This window comes from Papilio xuthus, unplaced genomic scaffold, assembly GCF_000836235.2.
Source record: "Papilio xuthus unplaced genomic scaffold, Pxut_1.1 DF828177.1, whole genome shotgun sequence".
NCBI classification, from domain to species: domain Eukaryota; kingdom Metazoa; phylum Arthropoda; class Insecta; order Lepidoptera; family Papilionidae; genus Papilio; species Papilio xuthus.
Genome location: NW_013530472.1, coordinates 3,838,528 through 3,866,154, shown reverse-complemented (window position 1 = coordinate 3,866,154; position 27,627 = coordinate 3,838,528). Strand labels below are relative to the sequence as shown.

General features: G+C 34.3%; 2 protein-coding genes across 9 annotated transcripts in view; both read right to left on the bottom strand.

Moving 5' to 3' along the window:
• Window positions 1-27,265, bottom strand: part of LOC106113776 (uncharacterized protein CG43867) — a 219,118-nt gene extending 191,853 nt beyond the window's left edge. For 6 of the 8 annotated variants that reach the window (XM_013306735.1, XM_013306731.1, XM_013306736.1 and 3 more), the window contains exon 1: window positions 26,915-27,264. The gene's annotated coding sequence lies outside the window, so the exon portion shown is untranslated. Of the gene's footprint in view, window positions 1-26,914 lie in introns of all 8 variants that reach the window. The other 2 variants (XM_013306729.1, XM_013306730.1) reach the window with 1 other exon arrangement.
• Window positions 7,735-8,448, bottom strand: LOC106113778 (uncharacterized). The gene is made up of 2 exons (XM_013306742.1): window positions 8,186-8,448; window positions 7,735-8,087 (listed from the first exon to the last, which is right to left on the bottom strand). The coding sequence occupies exons 1-2, from the start codon at window positions 8,335-8,337 to the stop codon at window positions 7,802-7,804; spliced, it is 438 nt and encodes a 145-aa protein (XP_013162196.1). The 5' UTR covers window positions 8,338-8,448; the 3' UTR covers window positions 7,735-7,801.
• Window positions 27,266-27,627: the final 362 nt, after the last annotated feature.

Genomic DNA, 27,627 nt, shown 5'->3' with positions numbered 1-27,627 from the left:
AAGAAGAAGAAGAAGAAGAAGAAGAAGAAGAAGAAGAAGAAGAAGAAGAAGAAGAAGAAGAAGAAGAAGAAGAAGAAGAAGAAGAAGAAGAAGAAGAAGAAGAAGAAGAAGAAGAAGAAGAATTTGTTCAATTTTGTCAAATGTTACGATACTTTTGGCACACCTTGACTGCTTCGTTACTTATGACGCTGTGGCTGCTACGATATTTATGGGCACCTTGCATGTACTCATATATTTGACGCTGTGTATGTACCGATGTATTTGAGCAGGGTGAATGTATCTATTAATTTGAGGACTTTATATAAATATAGAAATAATGAGTTTTATACAATTCGGTCTCAGAAACCCACGGTAAGAGTTCTAACGTACAAAATCAAAACAGCACATATCCTAACAGGGGTAATACACGTGTGTAATGCAGGCCTGACTACGCTGCCCTACAAGAAGTGTCATTAGTTAGAATAACAAAACTCACTGTATCACTCCCAGGGAAGCAGTTGATAAACTTTACGAAAAAGCCACGGAATATGCCAAGCTCAAGTTATGAGCTAAGGCAGTTTTAATACGAGACTAGTATCGCGTCTTTCAGAATCAAATCAGCATTTTATTTTAATATTAAAAAATATTTTCTAAAGGTCTAAAGTGAAAGATGAAAATGTGTGTTCATCCATGACAAATTTCAGCTAGACCCATGTAGCCATTCTGAAGGTACCTTCTAACAAACATCCATCCAATCAAAGCATTTTTAATATTAATAAGATTTTCTACAGAAAATAGCGCCTGTGTCTTGCCCCACACCTTGTTTCGAGAATACCTTTTTGAGTTCTTAGATAATATTTTAATTATTCTCGTTCCGTTCCTTAACTTTGGATATAACAGTCGGTACCTAATTATTAAAATTTGTTACTTATCTTTGCTCTCTCTTTCACAAAATAACCGAAGTTTCTGAGATATTTCTAAAATGCAAAATGTTTAAGAGTCGCTTCACCGAGATAATATACAATGTTGTAATTTAAGTTAAAATTATACGACAAAGATATTATTCCATGAGAGCTTAGGAGAATTCATTATCAAATTAGTTTTAATAATATTAAATTTAGCAAAAGTAAAGTCTTTGCAGGATTAAGTATTTTATAACCGACTCAAAAACTCAAATTAAAATTGTTACAATTTCTATTTTAATTATTTATTTTCAAGATAAAGACTACAGTTGAAATTATTGTTTTAAACCAATTTGCTTCGTGACTCCGATGGATAAATAATAATAGAATTAATGGATACAATCACAAAGCTACAAACTTGCAGATAAAATGTGTCCCATGACACACAAATTGCAACTTATTCAAAGCATAACCATTGTAAAAAGTAAAGGGTCGCTTTCATAAATGTCATAAGTCCGCGGCTCCACGTTTACGAGTTGGGGACACAATTTAAATTGTATATTAGGTTTTACATCACCCTTTCGAAGTTTAGGGTGAAGGGATGATGTGAAAATAAAAAACTTCATAACAACGAATTTAGTGAATCGGGAAACAAAGATTTTTCTAGCATACGGAATATATCCGAAATCGTTTCGAGACACATAAACATTGCAATGTATCGGTTACTTTGTAGGGAATTGGAGATAATGAGATATCGAAGACTTTTTTCTCTATGTTTACAAAATAACATACCTATTGCGATTTGATAGTGTACTATACGTCCCCACCGAGGGGCTCGGAGCCTACTCTAAGTTAAGGGTGATTAGACCATAGTCAACCACGCTGGGCAAGTGCGGGTTGGTTGACTTCACACATATCTTTGAATTTCTTCTCAGATATGTGCAGGTTGCATCACGATATTTTCCATCACCGTAAGAACGTCGGATAAATGTACATATGTAAATCGTAAATCGAAAAACACATTGGTACATGGCGGGATTCGAACACAGGACCTGCAGATTGCAAGTCAAGTGTTTGACCACTGAACCACCAACGCTCCATATGCATGCGACGCGCATGTAAACGTGATGTTAAGAAATCTTTATAATTCGTTCTAGAATCAAAAAATATAAAAACTTTTACCTGGTAAAAAAATTACTACCAGATAAACATAAAATGGGTAAAACCAAACAAGTGATATGTGTCGTTAGAAACGAGCCATGAAAGATATGTTGATTAAAGCTATTCAAACAGAATGGATATCATTTGCGCAACTGCCCCAGAGTACAACGGCCTTCGGTACAAAAAAATTACTAATAGCCGACCGAATTACGAAGACCTACATGTTCCATTCTCCGTAACAAATGTGATTTTATTTTTAATGCTAGAGCTTATGCCATTGTTACAATACAACAAAACTTTCTTTTATCATTACTACTAAGAAGAAATAATTAATTATCTCGTAACAAAAATATATATTCTGACAAAAATACATTTAAAAGTTTAGTAAACAATCAGATTACTTTATAAAGCAAATAACGTATAAATTAACTTAACATTTATAAAAACATTTTTTTACTTAATACGGATTATTAAAAGTATCCTATCACAGGTCATTGACCTCCCAAACTGTTATACATCTAGTCTAGATGTTAGGCATCATAAAAATCATTATGACACTTCAAGGACATTTCAATAACTATACAATTGCACGCAATCATGAACAACGTATACATCGCACCGAACAATAATAAACAAAGAGTAGATAAAATGCAGATGTGTAGAAAAATTGAAAAGTTTATTGTGAGCAAAACTTATTGTGGTTACACAGGTATTTGCTGTCATTACTTCGCTTTCCTACCTATTGACTTCCTTTCCAATAACTGGAGCCGCCGAAGCCACGACACTACAAGATACGAAGTTCCAGAGGCGAACTGTGACGTTATCTTCCATCGCCTCGCTCATTGTGACGCAGCCTTATCTTTGTTGTGTCATGTACAAATGCCCTTAGATTCTGTGTTACTGTCATAGTCTACAAATGCGACAATTCGTCTATACTAATAATATAAAGAGGAAAGAAAGAGTTACTTTCGCTTTTATAATATTAAGTAATGAAGTATGGATTTTTTTTTAATTCCGCGTGGACGAAGTTGCGGTTTTTCATAAAACTAATATATGTAACAAGTAAATAACATAAATAATTTTTTTTGTTATTAATTTTCAAAGTAAATAACGCGACATGTAATTAATTTGCGCTTAGAGTAATAATGTGAAGTTTAACTCACTGCGGACATCGTAATGGCACAGTTTGTAAAAGAAGAGTTTTGTAAAAAAAGCATTTTAATAAAAAAATCCCCTCTTAATATATTACAGCGGGCTCAGAGCGAAGTAAATACGGCAGCTTAGCTAACGCTTTGAAAATTTATCGGCCCAAAGCAAGAAATTATTTCGGAGATTTTTAGTTGGGCGCTTTTAAGTCAAGAGCCCTGCATGGTTCGTATTTCTTTTCAAGCTTTTAGTGTTTGAGACCCTGACACAAGTAAAAGCTCCATAAAGGTCGTGATATAAATAGTTTTGTGAATTACCTTTCATCTATTCATGCGGTTTAATGTTTAGTAGCCAAGAAAAACATTTAATGAAATACTTGCTGTCGCCTGTAATACAAAAAAACTTGCCCATGTGTTTTTCCAGACTATTTTCTACATGTTTAGCAGTTCTGGTGACACCTTCTAACATCCATCCATACATCCATGTAAACTTTTGTATTTGTTATATATTTAAGATAAGAAAAGAAATTCAAAATTACTAAGTTACTATTTACTAATATATTAATAAAAAAATGTAAACAGAAATGTCGAAATCTGAGTATAATTCGTATTCCTGATTTTTTTCTCAATTAGTCGCTTTAAATTATCAAAGAAATGAAAAATGTGTGCCATGAATCAACGTGTTTTAATAATTGTCGTAATTTAGAAGCTATTGATAAAAGTTTGACTGAAATTAACACACTATTTGACTAGAAAACGATTTGACTAGAAAAAGTCAATAGGATTTTTTCCACACCAAAATGGACGATCGCATTTGCAGTAGTGAGTAAAGTTCATTTCATATTCTTACAACTCTATCTTCATATTCCCTGACAAATCTCTATAACGTAACAATGTCCAACAATCGTCATTTATCAATAGCCTTAACTAGCAATTCGTAGGATAAGGGCACTATCAAACGAACGGCTCAATCGCATAAGAAATAAGCGGACAATGATAACACGCCGTAGTGACGGTCAAACTGTCGAGGTGACTCGTAAAATGCCTACATCACGATCTTATGCTTTGTAGTGTATACTGGGCAAATACACACTAGCGACAATTTCACACATGCGTCTTAAGTCGTTGTAAAAAAATCATTTTCTGATTTTCGTAAAAGAGTCATTTTAAAAGAGTTGATGACATCGCCTTATTGTAAATTGCCCGTTTAAAAAAAAAACTATTAGTTAATGCTTTAAAATTTTATATATAGTGATAAAAACATTTACATATTTATTATATAGTTTAATCATAAGAGAACTTTTTGTTGTCTTCTTGTACTATCTAAATTGGAACTGGCATCTTGCGACAAATTAGTCGCACGTTAGGATCATTTTTATTAGCTTTATCATTACGCATTCCGTCTCCCGGCCATCAAATGCCCGGGACCCCTATAAATAAGCTACAAGGCTCCCAGATTGCCGGGATATAAATGAAAGGGTGCAGGAAATTAGGGTTTTTTTCACAACGGAACCGAGTCGCAAGTTTGTCGGCGTCTTTGGGCCACTAAAACATTTTTAATACTGTGAAAGGCTACGCTGTATTGAGCTTTTTATAAAGAACGATGGAAGGTTTTACGGCGGCAGCTGACTTTGTGTATAATCTTTTTAAGAACGGTCAACGACTAACGCAACCGTTGCCAAAAATATAAAAAAATAATTTCTTGTTTATGATTTTTCGTTGACTAATAAACAGCAGTAAACTTTAAGAATAATAAAGTATTTCTAATAAGAATTCAAATACTAAATTCCGTTTGATTTTTATAAAAAAAAAAACAATATAAAATTTAACTTCTACCGTAAATTGATTCTTATATTCTCTGCCTATACCTTATAGTGAATGAGAATCAAGTGTATATTTACATACGTTAATCTAGCGTATACAAAAGTAGTCTTAAAGCAGACTAATTTAATTGAAAAATTGCAATTACACCTAACTCTGCATCTGCAACTATACGGGAGTAAGCACCGTGAAGCGAACAAAATTACAGCCGTATAACACGACTCCTCTGTAACAGTCACTGTCAGACTTACACGAGCACTTTTCCATTAACTCGCGTGCTAAACGAATGTAAATCCTGGTAGTCACTTATAAAGTGACCATCAAAATATTTATTTAAGGATAATTTCCAATAATAACACTCTGTTTTTAAAACTTTCAGTGCATTCACAAGTTTTAAATAACACCATTAATTTTTTTCAAGATTCTGAAACTCGATATATACTTAAAAAAAGCTTTTATTTAATACAAGCAAAGTATCAATTTTACTATTTAGAGATCTAACAAAATTTATTTCTATGTCATTTTTTTATACTATCATCATGGTTACCCTACATACATGGGTGCACGATCCTGCCAGTTGGCTTCCGCGTTAATAATGAATTAATTAATGCATCGTAGCAAGTCAGACGGGCGGGGTTCCACCAACGGAATTCGGAACTTTACGCGCCGGTGCATCCGAGTACAGGTTCCCGGTAAACTAAAACGTTTTTAATACCAGTATACTGATTAAAAACATCCCTTGATCAAGGATAAATTGAAACGAATATCCCTCACGACGAACATTTATTACATTTTCCTGTGACACGTTGAAATAATTTCTCGTCAAATATGCTACGCCAAAATGTCTATTAAGTAGTTATTTGCATATTAGATTTAACTAATATATCAAACAATAATAAATAGCTTGCAACGTTTTGTACCAACTTAATCGCATTTTTTGCTGAATCATTCTTTCATAGGGTAATACTTTTTATCCGGTGTCAAATGAAAATCAATTTAAACGAATTCCTGATGGATGTAGTCCGCTGATGATTAATGACGTTTAACATCGAGGTAACGGGGAAAAGGTAAAGCTATATTAAAATTTTATAACAAAAATTATAACGGGTAAACCCGATATGAATACCAGCATAAACCAGGGTCAAAAAAAATGAGATTTTATTAGAAATCAACAGTGATTAGGGTCTGCTAACGTTTAGGAAACATAGATCCTAATACTGGCAGCTAAAAAAATTGCAACCAATGATTTTTTACACTGTCTACTTTTATCAGAAGACATCAATGTCGAAGCCCGAGTCCCAAACAAATCCGAAGAATTCGAACGAAACCCGAAGGCAATACTGACAGTACCTAAAGGCAAATCAACCGAATCTCTATGGGTTTTATATGCGTCCTAACTTTTCCACTACGTAATTAAACACAGTTCGTTTTTAGAAGATACATCCCAGGGGCATGTTAAGTTATGCCGTACTAAAACTAATTAAACTAATCAAAACATACAATTAACATGCGTTGTCCATTCCACCGCGAGACAGTCGGGTCCTGTGACGTCATTTAAGTTGGTAAAGTTTCCGGCCGTAGTTTAGGGATCGGTTGGGGACCATAGTTTATTGTTACACGAGTTCATGCTATAACTCATACAGTTCTGACTGTAACTACGTTACATGTTGTAGATTAACTCTGATTGTTTGAGTTATAATTTAATTAAGAAAGCACCAGCAAATACAATTACTTTTACATGATCAGAAGATATCACCAGTTTTTCGCCAGTGTCTGAATAAAACCTTGAAACATTTTTTTATTCAATTAAAGAAATAAAAAACTGTTAAGCAGAAGTTCCCAACAAAACACCTAAAACCTATCGCTGAAAGTTTGCTAGAAAATAAACAACTTAAGCAGCACTCAACATGTTTGTACACGTTCGACGAAATTAAGTAAAACAACACTGAAAATTTCTCTTTCTCGACGTTTTCTCACGTCATCACTAATACGGGAACCCCCGTCTGGCCTGATCGCGTTTCAAACCCAATTTCTCAAACTGCACATTACATTAGCCGTCTAAACATGTTGAAACAATACGTGCGAGCGCCGCCATTGAAGGGCGCTTGCTACTGGAGACCAGAATTTTTAGCTGCAAACTTTGTTTTTCGTTTCATTATTGAATTTAAATTTAACTCGCTTATGTTTTAATATAAAGATTTCTTTGCGTTTTCAAGTTATCAATCTTTAGAAGACAGTGTATAAGAAATCCAAGTTTAAATACCCTATGATCAAACTTTATTCGTAAAAACATTTCCAGTGCTGGAAAATCCGCAAGTGCGTCTTGAAGGTTGTAATAGCTTAGGATAGTAATTCGTCAAATCGTAATTCTGCAACTAATTTATATCTCAAGACTTTAATATAAAAACAATTTATTAAAAAAATAATCTAAACAGCTCTAGTAACTAGGACCCCACAGATCGCGGAACATCTAGTCGCCCACAGTCCGCTTCGGGCCCGATCGGAAATTCAATTTCCGATACGATACGATCCGCTAACCGATACTGGTGAGTCGAGTTTGCGTCCAATGATACTGAATCAACGGGTATTAGAAATGCAATCGTTGCAAGATTAGATAAATTCATTTACCTAGATAAAAATCATAATCACTGAGTTTTGAAAATCTCTTCTATCTTAATATCATTAATCTTTCTAATTTAATATCATTAAGTAATAAAACCGAAGTATGAAATAAAAGAGACTAAAGTTAATATTACAAAAAAATTCCATACAAAATCAGTCAGATAAAAAACTTCATGTTTCACTTGATGGTTTCACCAAATTTCGAAGCTTCCCGTAATATATGTTCTTAATTATTGCCTTACGAGACTTCCTTTTAGGCTCCGAATGATGCGTCGGATCACCTCTTCTCTTAGCCCTCGGTCGAAAACTTGATCGGTTACTCGTATGTGGCTGGTTCGACATCGACCTTACATTTTGCATTGTATTTCGTTCCAACGATAGGAAATCTCCATTGCTTATATCGCATGAATCCTTTTGATTTGATGTTACGACCGCCAAATTAGGTAATACTGTTGTCCTAAAATATTTAAAAATATTAAGTAATTATGGCATTGCAAATTTTGCATTTGCATTATACAAAGTAACGGTATTGAAATATTAATTATGTCCTCATACCGCACATCGTCAGCTGATTGCACATTCAGGAGCACAACATTATTGACATTTGAAGGAGTTTGAACTGAAGCATCATTGTCCTCAGAAGCCAAAGTCTGCACTGCCTTGCTAATATCTTCAGAACTAATGTCACTTGAACTTTCATTATTCATTTCTCGAGCAGTGATTTAAATATTACAATTCAAATTTTATTTTTATATGTAAAAATAATGTTTGTTATAGATTATAATAACAGTTCTGACAAATTCAGGTACATTATTCGTAAATGACATTTCAACTTACACAGAAAGTTGAAAGGAGGTTCTTCATTTTTTGCTTTGTTTTTTTTTTCAATTAAATCTCGGGTCTTTGTTCTAAAGATTGCATAGATCTTTGAGTCCAACGAATAGCGCTGAAGAATACAAAATCTTTTTCATAAAACGCTACAAGTTCATTTGAAATTCTTTTTACACCTGACTTGATAGAATTAATTAAAGACGCCAGTGGCTTGACTCTCTCTCTTGGCTTGTTTATACTGTGTTACGTAAATAATTCAACCGGGAGCGAGAGTAGCGGGACGAAGTGCCGCGGGGGAGGGGACTGAAGCCGGATGAAGTACGGGTAAGAAACATTTCATTGCGGCTGCTTACGACACACGGGGGAACAATGCTTAATAAGCTTTATAATTTAACGCAAACACCGCCTCGCCTTGAACGGGCGGACTTATTAGGCGAATTCCACAGCTCTAAATTAGCTAGACGCCTCGCGAGCTGAGTGCTACTGCACGATCCCGCCTAATTAATTTTATTCCGCCTTCTTATAACACACTAACTGCTGCCGGCTAGTGATGCATCTCTGCAACTTCGTCAATTGGCTCCGCGCACATAATATGGACAGAAAACCTACCTGTTATTTCTTTGCCTAGAGTCTTCCGTTTTAAACACTTTTTTTCATTTAGTCATGCAAATTTTACTGTTATCTAATCTTCATACCCGTTTTAGTCAATTGAATACAAAGAAACCTTAATGAATTCCCTATCATAAACATCGTGAACTAATAGCCAATCCTGATCCCAGGCATGTGTCAAAAATCTGACAAATCCAATCCAATTTTCGGAGTAAACTTGATTATGTGACAGATGTGGGCAACCCGTTCGGTTTAGTAGGGCCACCTTGGATTACCGTCTCGCTGTAATCACGTCCCGGCCTAAGAACTGTGTAATTACGTCCGCGCCCCAACGACCCTGTCCACAAGCTCCCTGCCACGGCCCATTCTCATAATGGAATTAGCTGTTTATCCCGGGGTGTTTCTTATTGTAGAGTTAGTTTCACTAGATGTGCCAAATATTCTATCCTTGTGCTTCTTTTTATGAAACTTATAAACGAAACAACCCGATAACATTAAAACTAGATTCCGTACATAAGCTGCATATCGTACTCTTTTTATCAACAAAACGTAAAATTGATATTGGTAAGAAAATAGCAACATCTCTAAGGAAGTTTATGAATATGAAACACACGCGATGTGTCAAGAATACCAACATAAATAATATCTTCGTTGCTTCTAAACATAACAATGAATCGCAAATGCCATGATTCCTATAAACTGCTATCTCTGTTTTTTTTTTCAAATAGAATGAGAGAGGTGGCAAATTTTGCATAGCGCAGATGTTACGACAGTCAAGATTCACGGTAAGACTTGTATTACACCAGTGTCACATCCAGTAACAGCTATCGAACACAATAATTCCCTAACGCCCTCTACTTCCTCGGCTCGATTTATGTATCGCGTTACTTTTGTATCGGCAGCTCTTTCCGGTATAATTTACGAGACTTGCACTCAGTACTCCCCGTTCTCTACTACTTATTGCACTTAGCCCACATTGGCTATAAAGCTTGCTGGTTTGAATACGCCAAACGAAAATACTCTTGATATATTAGCCAAGAACACTAATACAAAAATATTGATATGTTTATAATAAATAAACAATTTTTCATCAAATCTGATGAGATGAGAATTTGCAAAAGATAATCTTTAGTTGTAAACTAAATGAAGTACAAAAAATCAGAAACGAATTAAATTGCGTAAAATGTGTACATAGCATGAGGTACTCTTATACTTAATTATTTATTAATTCAGAAGCTATCCATTCAAGTGTAAAATCTAATATGCATACCATCTTATCACAATGATGTTTGCTTTCACAGTTATTTAGTTTTAGTGGCTTCGTCTTTGTTTATTATAAATTCATTAAAACACAAAAGAGAAACAATTGATTTTATCAGAACGTTACTATGAACAATGATAACCTCACATGAGGTCTAAGTAGTGATCATAGTCGTCACTTATGATATTTTATCCAAACTTTGATAAAGACATTGAAGTCATCCGGGTTTTTGGGGTCGCCTCATTTGTCAACGAATTGTCAAAATCTTATCTCATCTGTCTAATATTATAAATGGGAAAGTTGGGATCGATAGATATATCGATATTTGTTGACACGCCCAACAGCTGGACTTATCTGTGTTTTAAAACAAAGAAAGATTTCAGCCTGAATGAATAGGCTAATTTTAATTCCACGTAGACGAAGTCACAGGCAACTGCAATATTTTTATTTTCAAGATAATATATTTTTTGGGATCCCAATTTTTATTCAACATTTTTTCAAGTAACGATACCTTAGTTCTTCTACAACGTCAAAATTGTAATTTATTTTTTTCATCACATCTCTATGTGAGGAAAATATTTTTTCTCGCTCAGGTATTAACGTTTCTCATATCCTTCCACAAGTATTTTTATTAAACATGTAAATGTGCGGTCTGAGAAATATATTAATATGTTTATATATATCTTCTAGACATATTTATAGAAATAACAAACCAACAACATACAAAATATAATTTTACTAATACTAAACTGTAACAGTGACTTTGATAGCCTTGTTTATAAATAATTTTAAGCATATTTGAAGATTTTGAGTTTTTTGCGGATACTTTTTTGAGCAATTCTTGGATAGTTCCAAGCAATAGCACGACCCTATTAAATTTGTTATAGCATAAATTTTACCAGTGAAAGAATTTTAAGCTCTTTTTCCTCAACAAGCAAGTTTTACCAAGTGGACATCGAAAGTACAAAGTATTAGGTTGCAGTGGGGCTCAGATGTTTGCGCAAATTGAGTGGAGGAGCGCACAGCTAATATATTTATGACTTGTTTAACATTTTAGCTCAACGGAAATGTGACAAACAAACCGGCCAATGGACTTTGTTAAATTATGTACACCTCAAACATGATGTTATAAAATTTAATACATTTTAGAATAAGTCCATATGTATATGATAATATTAAAATTATATGTCGACTAGCTATCGTTCCTGACATCGTCAGTGCGGGATAATGTTTTTTTTTTTTTATATCATAAGGTGGCAAACGAGCGAGCGGCCACCTGAAACCGCTAAAATAGCGAAGTGATCGTTGCCCATAGACATACGCAATTGCATATGCATTGCCTACCTTTAATCGACGGAGGAGAGGATGCACAGAAAGAAATATTTTCCCTTTCCATGCATCCTCTCATCCGGAAAGTCGACTTCCACTTCCCATCTTTTCCTTATAAGAAAAAGGGTGAGAAGGGAAAGAGGACTAAATTAGGCCTCCGGGACGCACACTCATCAGACGAAACGCGGAATTGCATCCACTTCACGCCTGTCTTCTGTGTGGTCGTGGTATTTCACCGGGCGAGCCGGGCCAATTCGTGCGAAGATTTTAAAGCGGGCTCTACCCCTGTCAAGCTTTTGTGTTCTTCCAGGCAATGTTCTACATATAAGCCGAATTTCACCGAGATCCGTGGAGCCGTTCTGGAGATACCTTCTAACAAACATCCAACCATCCAGTGACATCATAACAAATTTTATAAAAATGTTTTTTTTTTTAATTTTTGTATATATCGAATTAACTCAAAAACTATTGTACCGATTTTAATAATTCTTTTGAAATTAAAAAACCACATTATTACTCCATTACATAGGCTAGATTTATAACAAGATTTTTTTTTAATTCTGCGCAGACGAAGTCGCAAGCAAAGGCTATAAATAATTTTAATATTTAAACAGAAATGAAAAATATCCTCTTCGAGTCTACGATCGTTGAAATCCAGAGGGAGAAGATATTGAACCGGCACTCAGATTTCATCTCCCACTTAGTCGACAAAGGTAAAAGCACGTTTACACAGGATGTTTGGAGACCACAAAAGATTTTGCACTGAAATATTCAGCACGAGAACATTATTAAAATACTGCGCTTTGAAAATCGTTCAAAATTAATATTATTCTACTATGAAGTGTAACATGTTTTCATTTTAAGAAATGATTTTCGCGATATGTCCATTGTCTTATTGAATTGTTATTTCCATGTTATCAGAAACTAGCTTTTGCCCGCGACACCGTTCGTGCGGAAATAAAAAATAACTTAGCTACTTACGTATGGGTTTTTCCAAATTTAATCGAGATCCGTTGATCAATTCTAGAGATACCGACTGACAAACATCCATCCATCTAAACTATCGCATTTACAATATTACTAAGATAAATACTAAAACAATACTGTATAATATCCCTTTATAAAACCCATAAGGAAACTATGTTCATTACGATATTTTAAGCGACAACCTTTTTACGCATAAGAGCAAAGACAATATAATAAAACCATAAAACAAAATAGTTAATACGACAAAGGTTGTAACATGAAATTCTATTACCTCAAAAGCAATTAAAGCCGTTTTACAATATCCGAGTATTAAGTGGCAATAAAATTTTACGTATATTTGTATAAAGTTTCACGGAATATTTAAAATAGAAAGGTTAATAGTGGTATTGTGATACAGCGGTTGAACCGTCCTCAACAATTATACGGCTAATGGTTAAAACTTGTCGATTTCTCAATTAGAAATAAATTAATTGACTACCTTGGTTGTAATAGTTAATGTTTCCAGTGCCTTTACAATTTTAATACGTTTTATATATTAAACTGATATATAAACACGGCTAAACACTCACGTATATACGTCCGGTGGCGGCACCGACTAGTTTCGAGCCCATCGGGGGCCCTTCATCAGGATGAGTGGTACTGGTATCATTTCGCGGACGCGGCCCGTCGCTCACTCAATATCGTCGTCGTCGCCACCGGACGAATATACGTGAGTGTTTAGATGTGTTTATATATCGGTTTAGTATAATATCTCAGTGGTCTAACGCTTGACTTGCAATCTGCAGGTCCTGGGTTCGAATCCCGCCATGTACCAATGTGTTTTTCGATTTCCGATTTACATATGTACATTTATCCGACGTTCTTACGGTGAAGGAAAACATCGTGATGCAACCTGCACATATCTGAGAAGAAATTCAAAGATATGTGTGAAGTCAACCAACCCGCACTTGGCCAGCGTGGTTGACTATGGCCTAGTCACCCCTAACTTAGGGTAGGCTCCGAGCCCCTCGGTGGGGACGTATAGTGAGCTGATGATGATGATGATAATATCTCACGAAAGTTTGAATAATTTAACGTTTTATAAATTGTTAGCAGTATTACTTAGCTATCTGTCGTCCGTGACTCCGTCTGCGCGAAATTAAAAAAAATAATTAGTAGCCTATGACTTCTTCCACACTATGTTCTCTATGTATGCTAATCTCATTAAGATCCGTTCAGACATTCTGGTGATTCTGGTTATTTTATTTAATCTTTAACAAAGTCGCGAAGTATTTTTGTTGAAATAAAGGATTTCAAAGACCTATACGAGTATGAAGTCGTAATAGCTTAGCTTTACAATTCAATTCAGATATCGGAACGTACGTAGTTAGTGTGAATAGAAAAATCAGAATGCATTCAAACTTGCCATAGAATTGAATCAAACGAATCGATTTCTAAAGATCAATAGAAACGTGTTCGATGAAAATTGGTGATTTGGTTAATGCATTTAAATTAAGAAATTATTTAATTTACTTTTACCATTTCAAAAAGTCCTAGAAGAAATACGCATCTTAATAATTCTATTGGGAAGTTCTAATTTACAATAATTTATAATTAATTAAATCTTTTATCCCCCTCAATTATTTATTGAATAAAAAAAAGGAAAATATTTTTTATTCAAATTTTATAACTCGCAAGCCGATGTAACGATGCATTGTTCTTATGGGAGTAATCCGTAGCCGGGACTAAATGATTTCCAACAGAAACAATTGCGAGAACACCTGAGGTCCGGAGACAATGTCCGAACTACGCCGAGGGGACTCAATTATTAGCTAACTTGGTTATACGATCGTAGAATAAACTGATACACTGTATTGTTTTGGTTTTAATGTGTTTGATATATCGTATGAAAAACACTTTTGATTTTAGTTGAGTCTTACCTCATAACTATGGTTTATCTTTATATATATAATTCTTCTGTGAGTGTGTATGTCACTGAACTTCTCTTAAACGACTGGACCGATTTTGATGAAATTTTTTGTGTGTGTTCAAGGGGATCTGGGAATGGTTTAGATTCACAATTTTCATCAAATATCAACTTCATATTAATTTAATCAAATTAACGACGTGTAGACAGGACAACGTCTGTCGGGTCCGCTAGTATTGATATAAAATCTTTGGAAGATTTTACTTTAAGATATTTCGTTTTCTAGATTGGTAAATGTTGCTATGTGGTGTGATTACACCACCAAACCACCAACTAATTAATATCACCATATAACCAACTAAATAATTTACCAAATAAGATTTTATTTCACGGTGGGTGTCGTCCGTGACACCGTCCGCGCGGTATAAAAAAAAATTTAGTAGCCTATGTGTTTTTTCAGACTACATTCTATATCTATACCAAACAGAGAGATCCGTTTAGCCGTTCTGAAAATACGTAGTACAAACAAACATCAATCTAAACATACACCTTTATAATATTAATAAGATTTGGTAAACTTCTTCGTATGTTTTTTTTTTAATTATTAATCCTTACAGAGTTAATTCATCTGTAATAGAATGGTATGAAAATATAAACAGTTTTGTTTATCTACTGCCGAAAAATTTGTAAAAAATAAACTTCAATATTTAATTTAACGACATTGTATCTATTAAGGTCTCAAGTCGCAGCAGACGGTAGCCACCAGACGCTCCCCGGGCTGCCGGCGTCGGGCTGAACGCTGATTAAATTCCGATGAATGAGAAAAAAATTATCTTCGCCGTGAGCGCGGAATCGAATCAAAACTTCCGACAACTTTTCACCAGCTTCATTACGTTACATTTATCTCAATGAATAGAATGCTATTCCATTATCCGAATTTAAATTCCATGTATTGTGTTTATTTAAATATTTTAATAACGCAAATCTGTTTAATAATTTTGGTAATAGTTTTCATTAAGAGAAAGGTAAAAATTTCTATTTTGATACCTTCTAGATATAACTGTTTATAAGATACAGGCAACATAGAAATGTGAGTGACAGTTAGTAGTACAAGATGGACAATAAAGGTGAATAAAATGAGTGATATGAATAAAATGTGGTTTTATTAAAATACTATCATGTCAGAAACGTCCAACGGAAACAATAACTAACCTTAAATTAAGTAAGACATTGAATACAAATATAGTATTACTTTACTAATGTTATAAATGCGAATGTTTGGATGGATGGATGTTACTTAGAAGGTATCTCCAAAACAGCTGCACGGATCTCGCTGAAATTCAGACGTAGAACACAGTCTTAAAGAACACATACTAAACGGTTATACGGATCTCACTAAAATTTGTCATAAATGTAGAACGTAGTTTGAAAAACACTTAGACACTAATTAAGTTTCTTTTTAAGCGCGGATAGCCGCGGGCGTCAGCTAGTATTTATTAACATTGTAAAGAGTTCAACGCCCTTTGAAGTTGTAGGTTTAATAAAATAAAAACATAGGAACATGTAACCCTTGCTAGTGTGAGGAGCACTAATGAAGCGAGTTGAATAGCGTCTCAGTATACAAGCCACATCAATACAACTTGGACCTCTTTGGTAACTCAAATATACGACTAATAAGGTGCACACATTGCAAAGAGTATATCACACCTTGGCTTTCTACAGCTTTAATATTGATACAAAAATATTGTCATTACAATTTTTATCAGATATATCCTAACATTTTTAATATCATATGGTGGCAAACGAGCGAGCGGCCACCTGAAATCGCTGAAACAACGAAGTGACCGTTGCCCATAGACATACGCAATTGCGTTGCCTAACTTTAATCGACGGAGGAGAGGATGCACAGAAAGAAAATATTTTCCCTTCCCATGCATCCTCTCATCCGGAAATTCCACTTCCACTTCCCATCCTATCCTTATAAGGAAAAGGGTGGGAAGGGAAAGAGGACTAAATTAGGCCACAGATTTGAAAACACTGACTGGGACTCCACATAGCGTCGTTTGTTAAATGCATTTTAAAACTCCAAAAACTCTACAATGGTAATTACATACATACAAACCCACATACATAAAAACTAACTTACATATGCGCGAAAAACATTACCCTCTCTAACAGTCTAATAAAAATAATACAAACCTTTTTTTTTCTGCAATGGATAACAACGAGATCGCTAAAATAATCTTACTACATAATATTATAAATGCGAATGTTTGGATGGATGTTTCTTTGTCTCGAGAACGTCTTAATAGTTTCGCTGAAATTTGGCATACATAGTCTGAAAGAACACATAGTCCACTAATAACGTTTTTTTTTAATACTGCGCGGACGGAGTCGCGGGCGGCAGCCAGTAAGTAATAAAGAAGATAAACACGGTGGTTCATGATTTGATATTTAGTGATTTATAAACCAAATAGAATAATTGAAACGAAATATACTATAATACTACCTAAGTAAGAGAAACAAAATTAAGGAAGTATAATAAAGTCTGAAAACTCGTATTTATAGCAATATTTATATTGCTATAAAGAAATCGCAATTGTTTCATTCGAGAATATATTAAATTTATCGTTCGCATAATTAGCAATTAGGGGTCCCTTTTTCCTGAGAACGCAATCAATTCACAATTATGTAGGAAAGGTTATACGTAGCTTTATTAAATAAAATCTTTTCAAGGGCCAACTCCCTCTAATTTAGCTCAATTTTCCTTTTCTCGGAGAATTTTTAATTGCCATGATTTAATGTCGATATTTAAATGAAGCAAGTAAAATGGAAGCGATATTAAAAAAGATCTCATTACAAATTCTTCGAACCTTTTCTTAAAATTAAAACCAACATTTTTATGTGAAAATCTACATCTTACTTATATTATAAATGCGAATGTTTAGATGGATGTTTGTTTGAAGGCTCAACGGATCTTGATGAAATTTGGCACAAATATAGAACAGAGTCTGGACGAACACACATTTTTATTAGGATTTTTTAATTAAGTGCGGACAGAGTCCGGGAGAGAGAGCTTTGGAAAGGGAAGATATTTTCTTTCTGTGCATCCTCTCCTCCGTCGATTAAAGGTAGGTAACGCATATGCAATTGCGTATGTCTATGGGCAGCAGTCACTTCGCTATTTTAGCGATATCAGGTAGCCGCTCGCTCGTTTGCCACCTTTTGATGTAAAAAAAAAGAGTCGCGGGGAACAGCTTGGTATACTACAATCCTAATATTTTTTCATCCTTTTCTCTAGTATTAAAATTAAACCTGAAACATTTAACATTTACGTATAGAAGTTACAGCATTTTAAATTCCTTTAAAGTGTCTACCAATGTTCAAACTATTAACATATTCAACATTTGTTCTCAACTGTACTGAAGACAGAGCAACTGTTACAGTACAAAGTACTTAGAAAACTTGAAAAAAAACTTTTGATAAATGTATCGAACTACATTTTTAAGCATTTTGTCATTCACCGAACAAATTCACCTGCATTTTACAAATGCAACTATAAATATAAAATGCGAATGTTTGGATGGATGGATACTTGTCAGACTGTATCTGCAGAACTGCTGCATAGACCTCGGTGAAATTTAGCATAGAAGAACATATACTAGAAGAAGAAGAATACATACTATACTAAATTTTTTCAATCCGTGTAGGCGAAGTCGCGAGCGATAACTAGTACAAAATATATTACGAAACATAATTTACAAAATGAAATATTGCTATAAACAATATTTGCATTTAAAAGCTTTAGTTCGAAAGCCGGTAGAGTTCGCAGGAGAGCGGCGACCTTTTAAACATCCAATAAATTATTCAATAGGATCACCTACAAAGCGCACCATCTAAATATTTAACTTGCTTAGCATAATTTAAAGAGCGAAATGCAGCAATGGAGGCTGGGTAAAAATAAACGAGAGTTTCATGATAGTCTCTTTAATGTAGTGATTCCCAAAGTGGTCCAAGAAAGACCAGGAAATATACGATGTATAAATTTAAGGTTTTACAAGTTAATGATAAAAATGTAACAGTGAGGGCGACAAGAAAACGTTTGGGAATCTCGGTCTTGGGTCAATTGCACTCTCATCTTTTACTCGATGAACCTATATTCTGGATGTTTGCATTTTTAATGAGAGATTCAATTCTACTGGCAGTCTCTGGGCTTAGTAGTAAAAGCTCTTAGTAGTACTGCCTTACAGATAAGTTCACTCGATATTTTTATAATAGATTGATAAAGGGTAATGGAATTGCTTCGTAATCTCATTTACATATGCTGAACAAAGACATTAGTTTTATCTTCTATATGACTCTACTTTATTAATAAAAAAATATATATTTAATAGAAAACAAAAAGTTCAAGTCCCACGTTGGGCGTCAAGCACAGTCCGAGCGCGAAGTAAATTTTCACTTGAGTCCACTCTCAAACTTTAATCACCGCTTAATTAAACTTGAGTGCAGTGCACGTGACCACCCCCCGCCACCTCCTCCCACCTACATAAACCCCACAATACTGTCTTGGAGACACGAACATAATTACATTACATCTTAAAAGACTTATTTGTAAAAGTTCGTCTTGAGTGCACCTTTATACTACTTTAGGTGGACTCCTAGTTTGTTTTTAAAAATGTTATTACCGCAAACTTGCAAAGGAAAAATGTTGTAAAGTGAGTGAAACCGAATATAGATTTGGGTAAATCAACTGCCTATCTTTGATCAATAGATTTTATTCAGAATACTATTTTAAAACATTATAACGATGCGAAAAAAATATAATATCAAGTAAAAGTCAAAGGCTGAAATGTACATATGTACGAAAACCTACATATATTTATCCGGACTATGAGGGATATGTTAATGTAACTGTAACATACAAACAACAGAGGGTCTACCAAGAATATTTGCGATATGCATTTTTGAAACGTCATCGAAAAATTATTACAAATTTTGTCAAAGAATACTTTCTCGCAAATTTTCGTGCTAGGCCCTCTGCATAGTATTCTGATTAGTAGAATAGGCATACAAGCAAGCGAAGTAATTAACACAGCTAGAGGCTAAGTTTCTCAGTTAGCCGCTAGCGTAGATTGCAAACACTATAAAGCTGGGATTCCTCGGGTAATTGGTATGGTCTGGACTCATCCTGCCCTGACAACATACAAAATACGCTCTCTACATGAAGTTGCAAGTTCCCTGATTACAATATCACTATCCCTAAAAATGGAAAATAAAACATAATCTTCCTTTTAAATAAAAAAGTTCATGCTCATTCTTGAGACTGTTTTAGAGTCACGCTGATCGTACGTTGTTTCAACTTCTTAGAAGCGTTTTATAAAAATGCGTAGCTAATCATTCTCATCCGGAAAGTCCACTTCCCATCCTTTCCTTATAAAAAAGGGTAGGAAGGGAAAGAGGACTAAATTAGGCCTCCGGGACGCACACTCATCAGACGAAATGCGTGATTGCTTCCGCTTCACGCCTGTCTTCTGTGTGGTCGTGATATTTCACCGGGGGAGCCGGGCCAACTCGTGCGAAGATGTTAAAGCGGGCTCTACCACTGTTAAATTTATTTATTTACCTAGTAACATTTGAACTAAATTATGTAGAATTTTACTAATAATTCAAAGGATATGAAAAATATGAACGATTCAAGAAACGTAAACATCACATTAAACGTGTGAAGAAACTGAAGACAGTAATTTTACGCGTTATGTAACCCGTCCCGAGCCGAATACATTCACATTTGTCATCGCGCCCCAAAGATGTAAGGCTATTACTTTTCTTTTAAAAAAGAATGATATTATAAAACGTTTGTTTTGGAACACCCAGGAAACCATTTAAACCATAAATTTATTTTCTTGACTTTAAACCATGATTAAAAAACAAAGATTTGTAAACGTTATAAGTTGTTCTTAACATGGTATAATGGAATATTCGAGTCCAGAATCGTTTATTAGTAAATTTTAATCTAATCTCGGAAAGAGCGGGTTTAATACTTGAATGCAATTTCTCTCAAAAACATAACGCACTGTTTTGTTTATGTCAGTAACGTACATTATGAGGAAGACATTTGGCGTTTTCCCCTTCTCAAATAACGTTCTAACATCGATTCTTCTCGTCCCCGACAGCGGCCAATGATACATATTTATCTAACAATATTTATGGCCGTCCTGAAAAAGCACCGCGATTTCCCCGTGTCCTTTTTCATATTTAAAGTTTTCGATGTTTTATGGCCATATATATTGTCGAACGGCTGGGGAATAGATGACTGCCCTGACATCTATGAATAAAACAATATGCGCCACATTTCTATGTTCTCGAATTGGAAAAACTATATATGTTATTTTTCAACTCATAGAAATCATAGTTTCAGTTCTACCTCTCGACATATTTTAACGACTTTTGGTCCATATTTGATGTTTAAAATTACATTTGAACATGACATTGAACATGCATAGATCTGTTTACGACAATAATATAACCAATAAAAAATAAGTTGAATCTGATAATTTTAAAAATTCTTATATTAATATGTAATATTTCAACACAAGAAAGTTGTTAGCCCTCTTATTACTTACTACTTATCTTATCGTCTGTCCGGTCAGAACGAAATACGAACACAAATCCGATCCTTTGACGATACATTATCACAAAATTAGACCTTTTCGTATTGCACGATCAAGTGACAGATTTATCAAAGCATGAAAGGGTCTTGTTACGTACGATTATTGAGGGTCCTTTAGTGATTTTGCAATGACAAAACGTTTAAGGTCTTGTTGAACCGAAAGTATTTACATACTAAAGAGTATAGGAGGAAGTTTTATATCTAAAAATCTTGCTTAAATTGTTAGAAGTCGTGTGATTGCATGCCGGAGGACTAATTTTAGTCCACGTCCCCGTTCCACCCATATCTTATAAGGAAATTATAGGAAGGGAAAGTGGATTTGGCAAAGGATTATAACGTATAAGAATGAGAAAATATACTCTTTTACGCGTCTGTGCCATATATCCTTCTGCGTCGTTTGAAGGCAAGCAACAGATCTGCAGTAGAGGTCTCTGGGTAAATTCGCTTCGGTATTTTGGCGAATTAAGATGGCCGCTTGTTCGTTTACCACTTTATGATATAAAAAAGTGAAAATAAATTTTATATTAGTCGACGATGAAGATATTTCTCCGACATACTCGTATTAAAAAAAAATTGCAAAATATTATAAAGAAATTGTATATTTTTAGTCCAGGCAGTTACACCTCACTTAAAACATAAATGATATTCGTTGAGCCTAAAACGTGAATTTAACTAGAACTTGGATCTGCGCCAAGCAACTAAATCATATTTCAGATAACATGACCTAGGTTTTATGCTAACTAAAAGTCTAGATAAGAGCTCGTGGTATTTTACAATAAAAAAGTTAACAAAGAAACTTTAAATTATAATGATTTAATGTATAACAGCTAATAAACACGAAGCTATATTTTATTTCCCAATGAGTTTCCAGTGTCGAAGTACTTACAAGAGGTATTTTATATTTATTTAGTCAATTTTTTAATTGCGCGCAGACGGAATCGCGGGCGACAGCTAGTATTAATATAAAAACTATAAGATACATTCATTTGATATTCAGGTAGGTCGTAAATAAATAATATTGGATGCGTACAAAGCCGGTCAAAGGAGGTGACAGGAAGCAGGTGGGCCGGTGGTTAAGAGGGTCGATGTATTGTGAAGGACAGATGTGTTGGGACGGCTTTTTAATGCATGGGGCCTTTATGGTCATACTTGTATGTTACGTACTTAGTGTTCGAAGGTATAATGTGTGTCTTGATAAATTAAGAACACAATGAGAGGTTAGGAATAGAATAAAATATAAAGCGCTTTAAAATCTAAACCGTAAAATATATGAAAAAACGAAATTATGGAAAACAGAAATATTTTCATAGAACCGATAGAATTTAAACAACCTAATATTTTCAAGACCCTTGAAAATACCTAAACAAATTAAAATAAAATTAACATCAAGACAGCAATAGGGATTACTGATTTTTCTGGTCCAGTGAAGCTAAACAGTGTTTATGATAATTCAGTGTAAGCTGAACGCAAGGCAATGAATCGCCGATGAAGCGAATTTATGTAACGATTCGGCCTCGAACGGCGAATTCACTGCAAAAACATCAGAATTGATGAAGGTAGAACATTCATGTTAATAAATTGTTTTATAAACTTGTCCTACTATTGATCTAACGACTTAAAAAGCAACCAATCTACGCAAATATTACAAAATAAGAATTGTGTCTTTGTAACTAATAAACTCAAAAACTACAACACCGATTGCTAAAATTATTTGACGATAGGGTGGTATGTACATTATCAATGAGTAATATAGGCCAAAATACTAGAATAATTATTGAATTAAAACTCCACGGACAAAGTCGCTGGCGCTCTCTAGTGTTCAATCTAACTAATATTATAAATGCGAATCTTTGGATCCATAAACGATTGGGTGGATGATAGACGGTTTCTCCAGAACGGCTGCATATATCACGCTAAAATTTGGCATAGATGTCAAAAATAGTCTGGGACAACACCTGTTAATAATTAAGTTTTTTTAATTCCGCGCCGACGACGTCACGCGCGAAAGCTAGTATATTAATATACCACGTGTCTCGACTTGAAACATTGGATTGCTGTAGGCAGGTTATAAAAACACGTGATAAAATCCTTCCCGCAGACGGCAGTAAATCAAAATAGCGGGTACATTCGTACTGTTACCGTGTTATGTGTCTTCCGAGTTGTTCCCGAGGCGGGCTATTATCGCCCACAAGCTCTAAATCTAAAGATAACGGGCCCAAGGATCGTCGCAGCTCCTATCAAATTCCCTCGCCATGTTTAAAATAAAAATTTAAAGGTGAAGGCAATTTATTTGATATATGTCATTTAAAATTACAAGATAATGCAAATTTTTGAAATACTGCAAATTGGTATCAGCGCGACTAGGAATTAATTCTAAATTGATACATAAGTCCTATTGATTTCCAACTTTTACCGTGAGTTTCCGAGCCCAAAATCTCAGTTTAAACCATATTATCTCCTTGTAGTCAAAGATAATCACAAAGACGAAGATGTTTTATACACACATTATGGAATCAGAAACCCACGATAAATATTGGCAATAATATATGCAATAAGTTTATAAGAAAATGAGAACATTTGTGAATGAGTATTTTATTTTACCATTATTTTTAAATTTTAGCAAAATATTTAAATGCTTAGATTCAATACACATAGTTATTAATTTTACGTCAGTACAAAAAACATGGGGTGTTAAAATAATAGATTTTACGGCAACATAATAAATGATAAAATACAGCAGGAACAATAACTCAAATACAGTATCCTATTATAACGGAAACCATAAATTCGCAGAAACCAATAAATCTCATAACTATTACGCCAATTAGGCAGCGGTCAGCGACCCCTTAATCCGTGCTCCAAGTTTGCAGAAAAAGGGTCCAGGGCCGGCCTTAGCTTCGCTCCAAATTGATTTATACCCAAAGATAAGGAGATCGAAAAGTTCTAACAAAACTGTTTTCCAAAACCTGCTCTGTAAAATGGGTAAAACTATTGTTGAATCGAAGGAACGCGCAGTGGAAAGTGCCATTGTAATAAGTTATCGGTGAAGGATTTGTGGCTGTGAGTTGGATCGCGCACGGCCGCCCCGATTCTGATATTGATCTCAGTCGGACGTCGTTTCGCCGGCAGATGAAAAACAGTAGCTCGGAACGTCCTCGTGTGGCCTTATTTAACTATTCATTTACTTATTTGCAATCATAAAATGAAAAAGGGACAATTTAAAATGAGAATGATTAATCAAGAAATTATTCTGTTTGCAGTATCAGATAGGATAAATTCAGAAATGGAATATGGTGCATAATTTCGAAGTGTTTTAGCTAACTTTCTTTGCTTTCTTTACATTTCTTGTTACCGATTTATCGACGAGACGTCTCTTTAATGGTGAGCCATACCTCACTGTATTGCCAATGACGATTCTCTCCGACAATCGGAATTGATCATCGTAAATAGGCCGCAGAACTGCATAACTGATTCCTATAAGTTTACCTTTATAGAGTTCCTCTCTCATTAAAGTATTTTCAAAGAATCTAGTCTTAGTATACTTAAGTACGCGGTCTATATCAGCACTGGTAAGTTTCAATAATGCAGCAATTGCTACTTTATCATAATCATCCGATTCTCTGCAGTCCACTTCGAGTTTTAATTCTGCGTCTTGTTGTGGATATATTATTTGTTTGATTTGAAAACGATTAGGTCCGGAGCCAATCATGAAGGCGCATCTGAAACTGTTCTGTTTATCGACTAGATTGTTCAACCAGTGGGCGTTCCTCTCTAAAGCGTCCAGTACAAAGCTGACGAAGTCATTGACATCTTTTTGTTTCTTATACGACACGATAGCGGCGAGCGCGGTGTCCGGAAGGTACTCCGGCTTCGGTGAGTAAGTATCGGGCAAATCAACACGTCTCGATGATGATTTCTTCGTAAACATATTAAGCGGTACACAATTTAAATAGTTAAATAACTTCTTAATTTTTTTATTGGCAGCAATTTTGAAATTACTAGAATTTTTTTTGGTTGTAATATAAAATTGATTTTTTGGATGGATGACAAATTTGAAAACAAATCAACGTTCAAACGGAATGTCAGTCATGTTAATGTCATTTCAGTCATTTTCTTTTATAACTTTTACACCATTAAGGTTTTATATATTATATTCAAAAAATATTTTTGTGTTTCCTAACAAAGAAAAAGAGAAAATAGGATAAAAAAAAATCCTCTCTCATTTATAACTTCAGTACAAATGTTAGTTCCGAGAAAACAAGGAACTTATTACAAATGTTTTCCGAACGAAAACAGAAGCAAACAATAAGCACCTGTTAGCGTAAATAAGAGACATTTTTGATTTCTTTTATAGTAATTAACTGAGAGTAGTATGAGGGGATGTGGGGAGCTGGTAGTCCGCCTCAAACAATGTCCTTTACGGACGCTTTGTTGACAACAAATCACTTACATCTGATCACTCGACAAACAATACAACATTCTTAATACTTCCTTTGATACATACCGAATGTTATCTTAGCCTCCAATCAACTTTTTATTGCAAAGAATAAACAAAATTATGAATTAGTACAAACTACACCATTGTTTTCAGATCCAAATCTATTCAGCTATCATGGAGTTGATAGTAAACAATTGAACATTGGCATTTAATAAATAAGTACGTCCGCGCGTTATTAATAAAAAATAATAATTAATGACCTATGTTTTCTTTCAGACTATGTTCTACACCTATGCCAAATTCCAGCGAGATATATGCGGCCATTTTGGATATACCTTCTAACAAACATCCAAACAATTCGCTTATTTATTAGTTAAAAGTAATATTTACCTCAGGCATGATTATTTTTGTTATTAGCAAACTATCATAAATAGAAACGAAAAAGAAACACAATTCACAATGATTATGAAGTTAATAAACGGTACACGGTGATTGACAAGTCATTCAACCCAACTGTAACAACAGTTTCAAACAGTATAATAAGCCAGCAGAGTTACAGAAGTAATTCTACTATGATGCTTTCCTTTTATCTTCTGTTATATCGATTATTACGCTACCTCTTTTTTCAAAATAATGGTGCGAAGATGTTGTACTTTTTTATTAAATTTAATTTCGTAATGTCCGCCCTAAGATAAAAAGAAAATTAGTTACAGTAAAAGTTATATATCGTTTTACTATTAACTGCTAAAATGTTGTAAATGAATTAGTAATAAATTTCACGTTTCAATAAACTGATTTTATTTGTATTTGAATCCACTAAAAGGTTATTTTTTGCGCGAATCAAAAATAGTTATGACACTACCTACTATTGTGTCATTGCAAATAAAATTCATAGAGGTTGGACAAGTTTTATTAAACTTATAAACCAGTTCTATTGGTGTATTATTCAACCAATATAATAGATATATGACATGACATGTACAAAAACCTAGTAAAAAATTGTAGTCTAGACGGTTTAATATAATTACAAATATTAACTTCTTTGCGTGTTAAATTGTCAATTCAAAGGAAACCAATAAGTTCAATAACACTGCCAATTTAAAAATCTGAATGAGATATTGCCTTTCAAAGGGAAATACGATCAAGTATTGCCAAATATTGAGGTCAACGTAAACCTACGAAAGTATAACAGTATTATAAGCATGGTTGTAAATCAGAGGTTAGGATCCAAATCAAAACAATGTGTAACTTACCAAAAAGACAATTATCAGAGAGCATCCCGTTAAAAGATTCGCTCCAACGGCAATGATGTCCGTAAGAACGCACATTCACACTATAGTAAACGTCACACAAGCGCAAACACCGTAGTAAACGTCATGTTCAATGTTAACTTGGTTAATTATACACTTTAACGTTAGTTTAGCGCACTGCAAATAATAACACACTTGTCAAACTATTTGTACTATTACATATTACAAGCACAAGCCCCGATGTGGCCATGAACCATTTAAAATACGTAATTTTTCGTCGTAGACGACCTAATCACCACTCCTTTTCCCTTACAGATTTCTATGATAGCGAACAGCTGCGGTGCGTGGTTGTATCAAAACAAATACATGTGCTGCCATCTATGTCTCGGGAAGTACTAAATTAGTAACATTTTCTCCGTTCCACCGCTGTCATGAAAATGTCCGATTAGTTCCAAAATAACACTACAGGTGGCGGTGTACTCAATAGAAATGAAATATGAATGAAAAATAACGTAAACGTTAGAACGCTTAAGTGAAAAATAATAAAATTTAAGTATTTGTTGAATTAAAATCTAAAAAATATGTAAAAGAATACAGCACGTCAAGTATATATACCGTATTTCGCATACTGTGGGAGGCATTAGGAAAAGTCTAAGACTGGAAATGGACAGATAAAAGCTGATAATTACAAGGAATTTCAAATTGAATATATCCAA

Excerpts from the sequence above, each read along its gene's own strand:
- LOC106113778 (XM_013306742.1), bottom strand. The coding sequence starts at position 8,337 with ATGAATAATGAAAGTTCAAGTGACATTAGTTCTGAAGATATTAGCAAG. Across the intron at positions 8,088-8,185 it reads CAATCAGCTGACGATGTGCG|GACAACAGTATTACCTAATT; the intron begins GTATGAGGACAT and ends TAAATATTTTAG.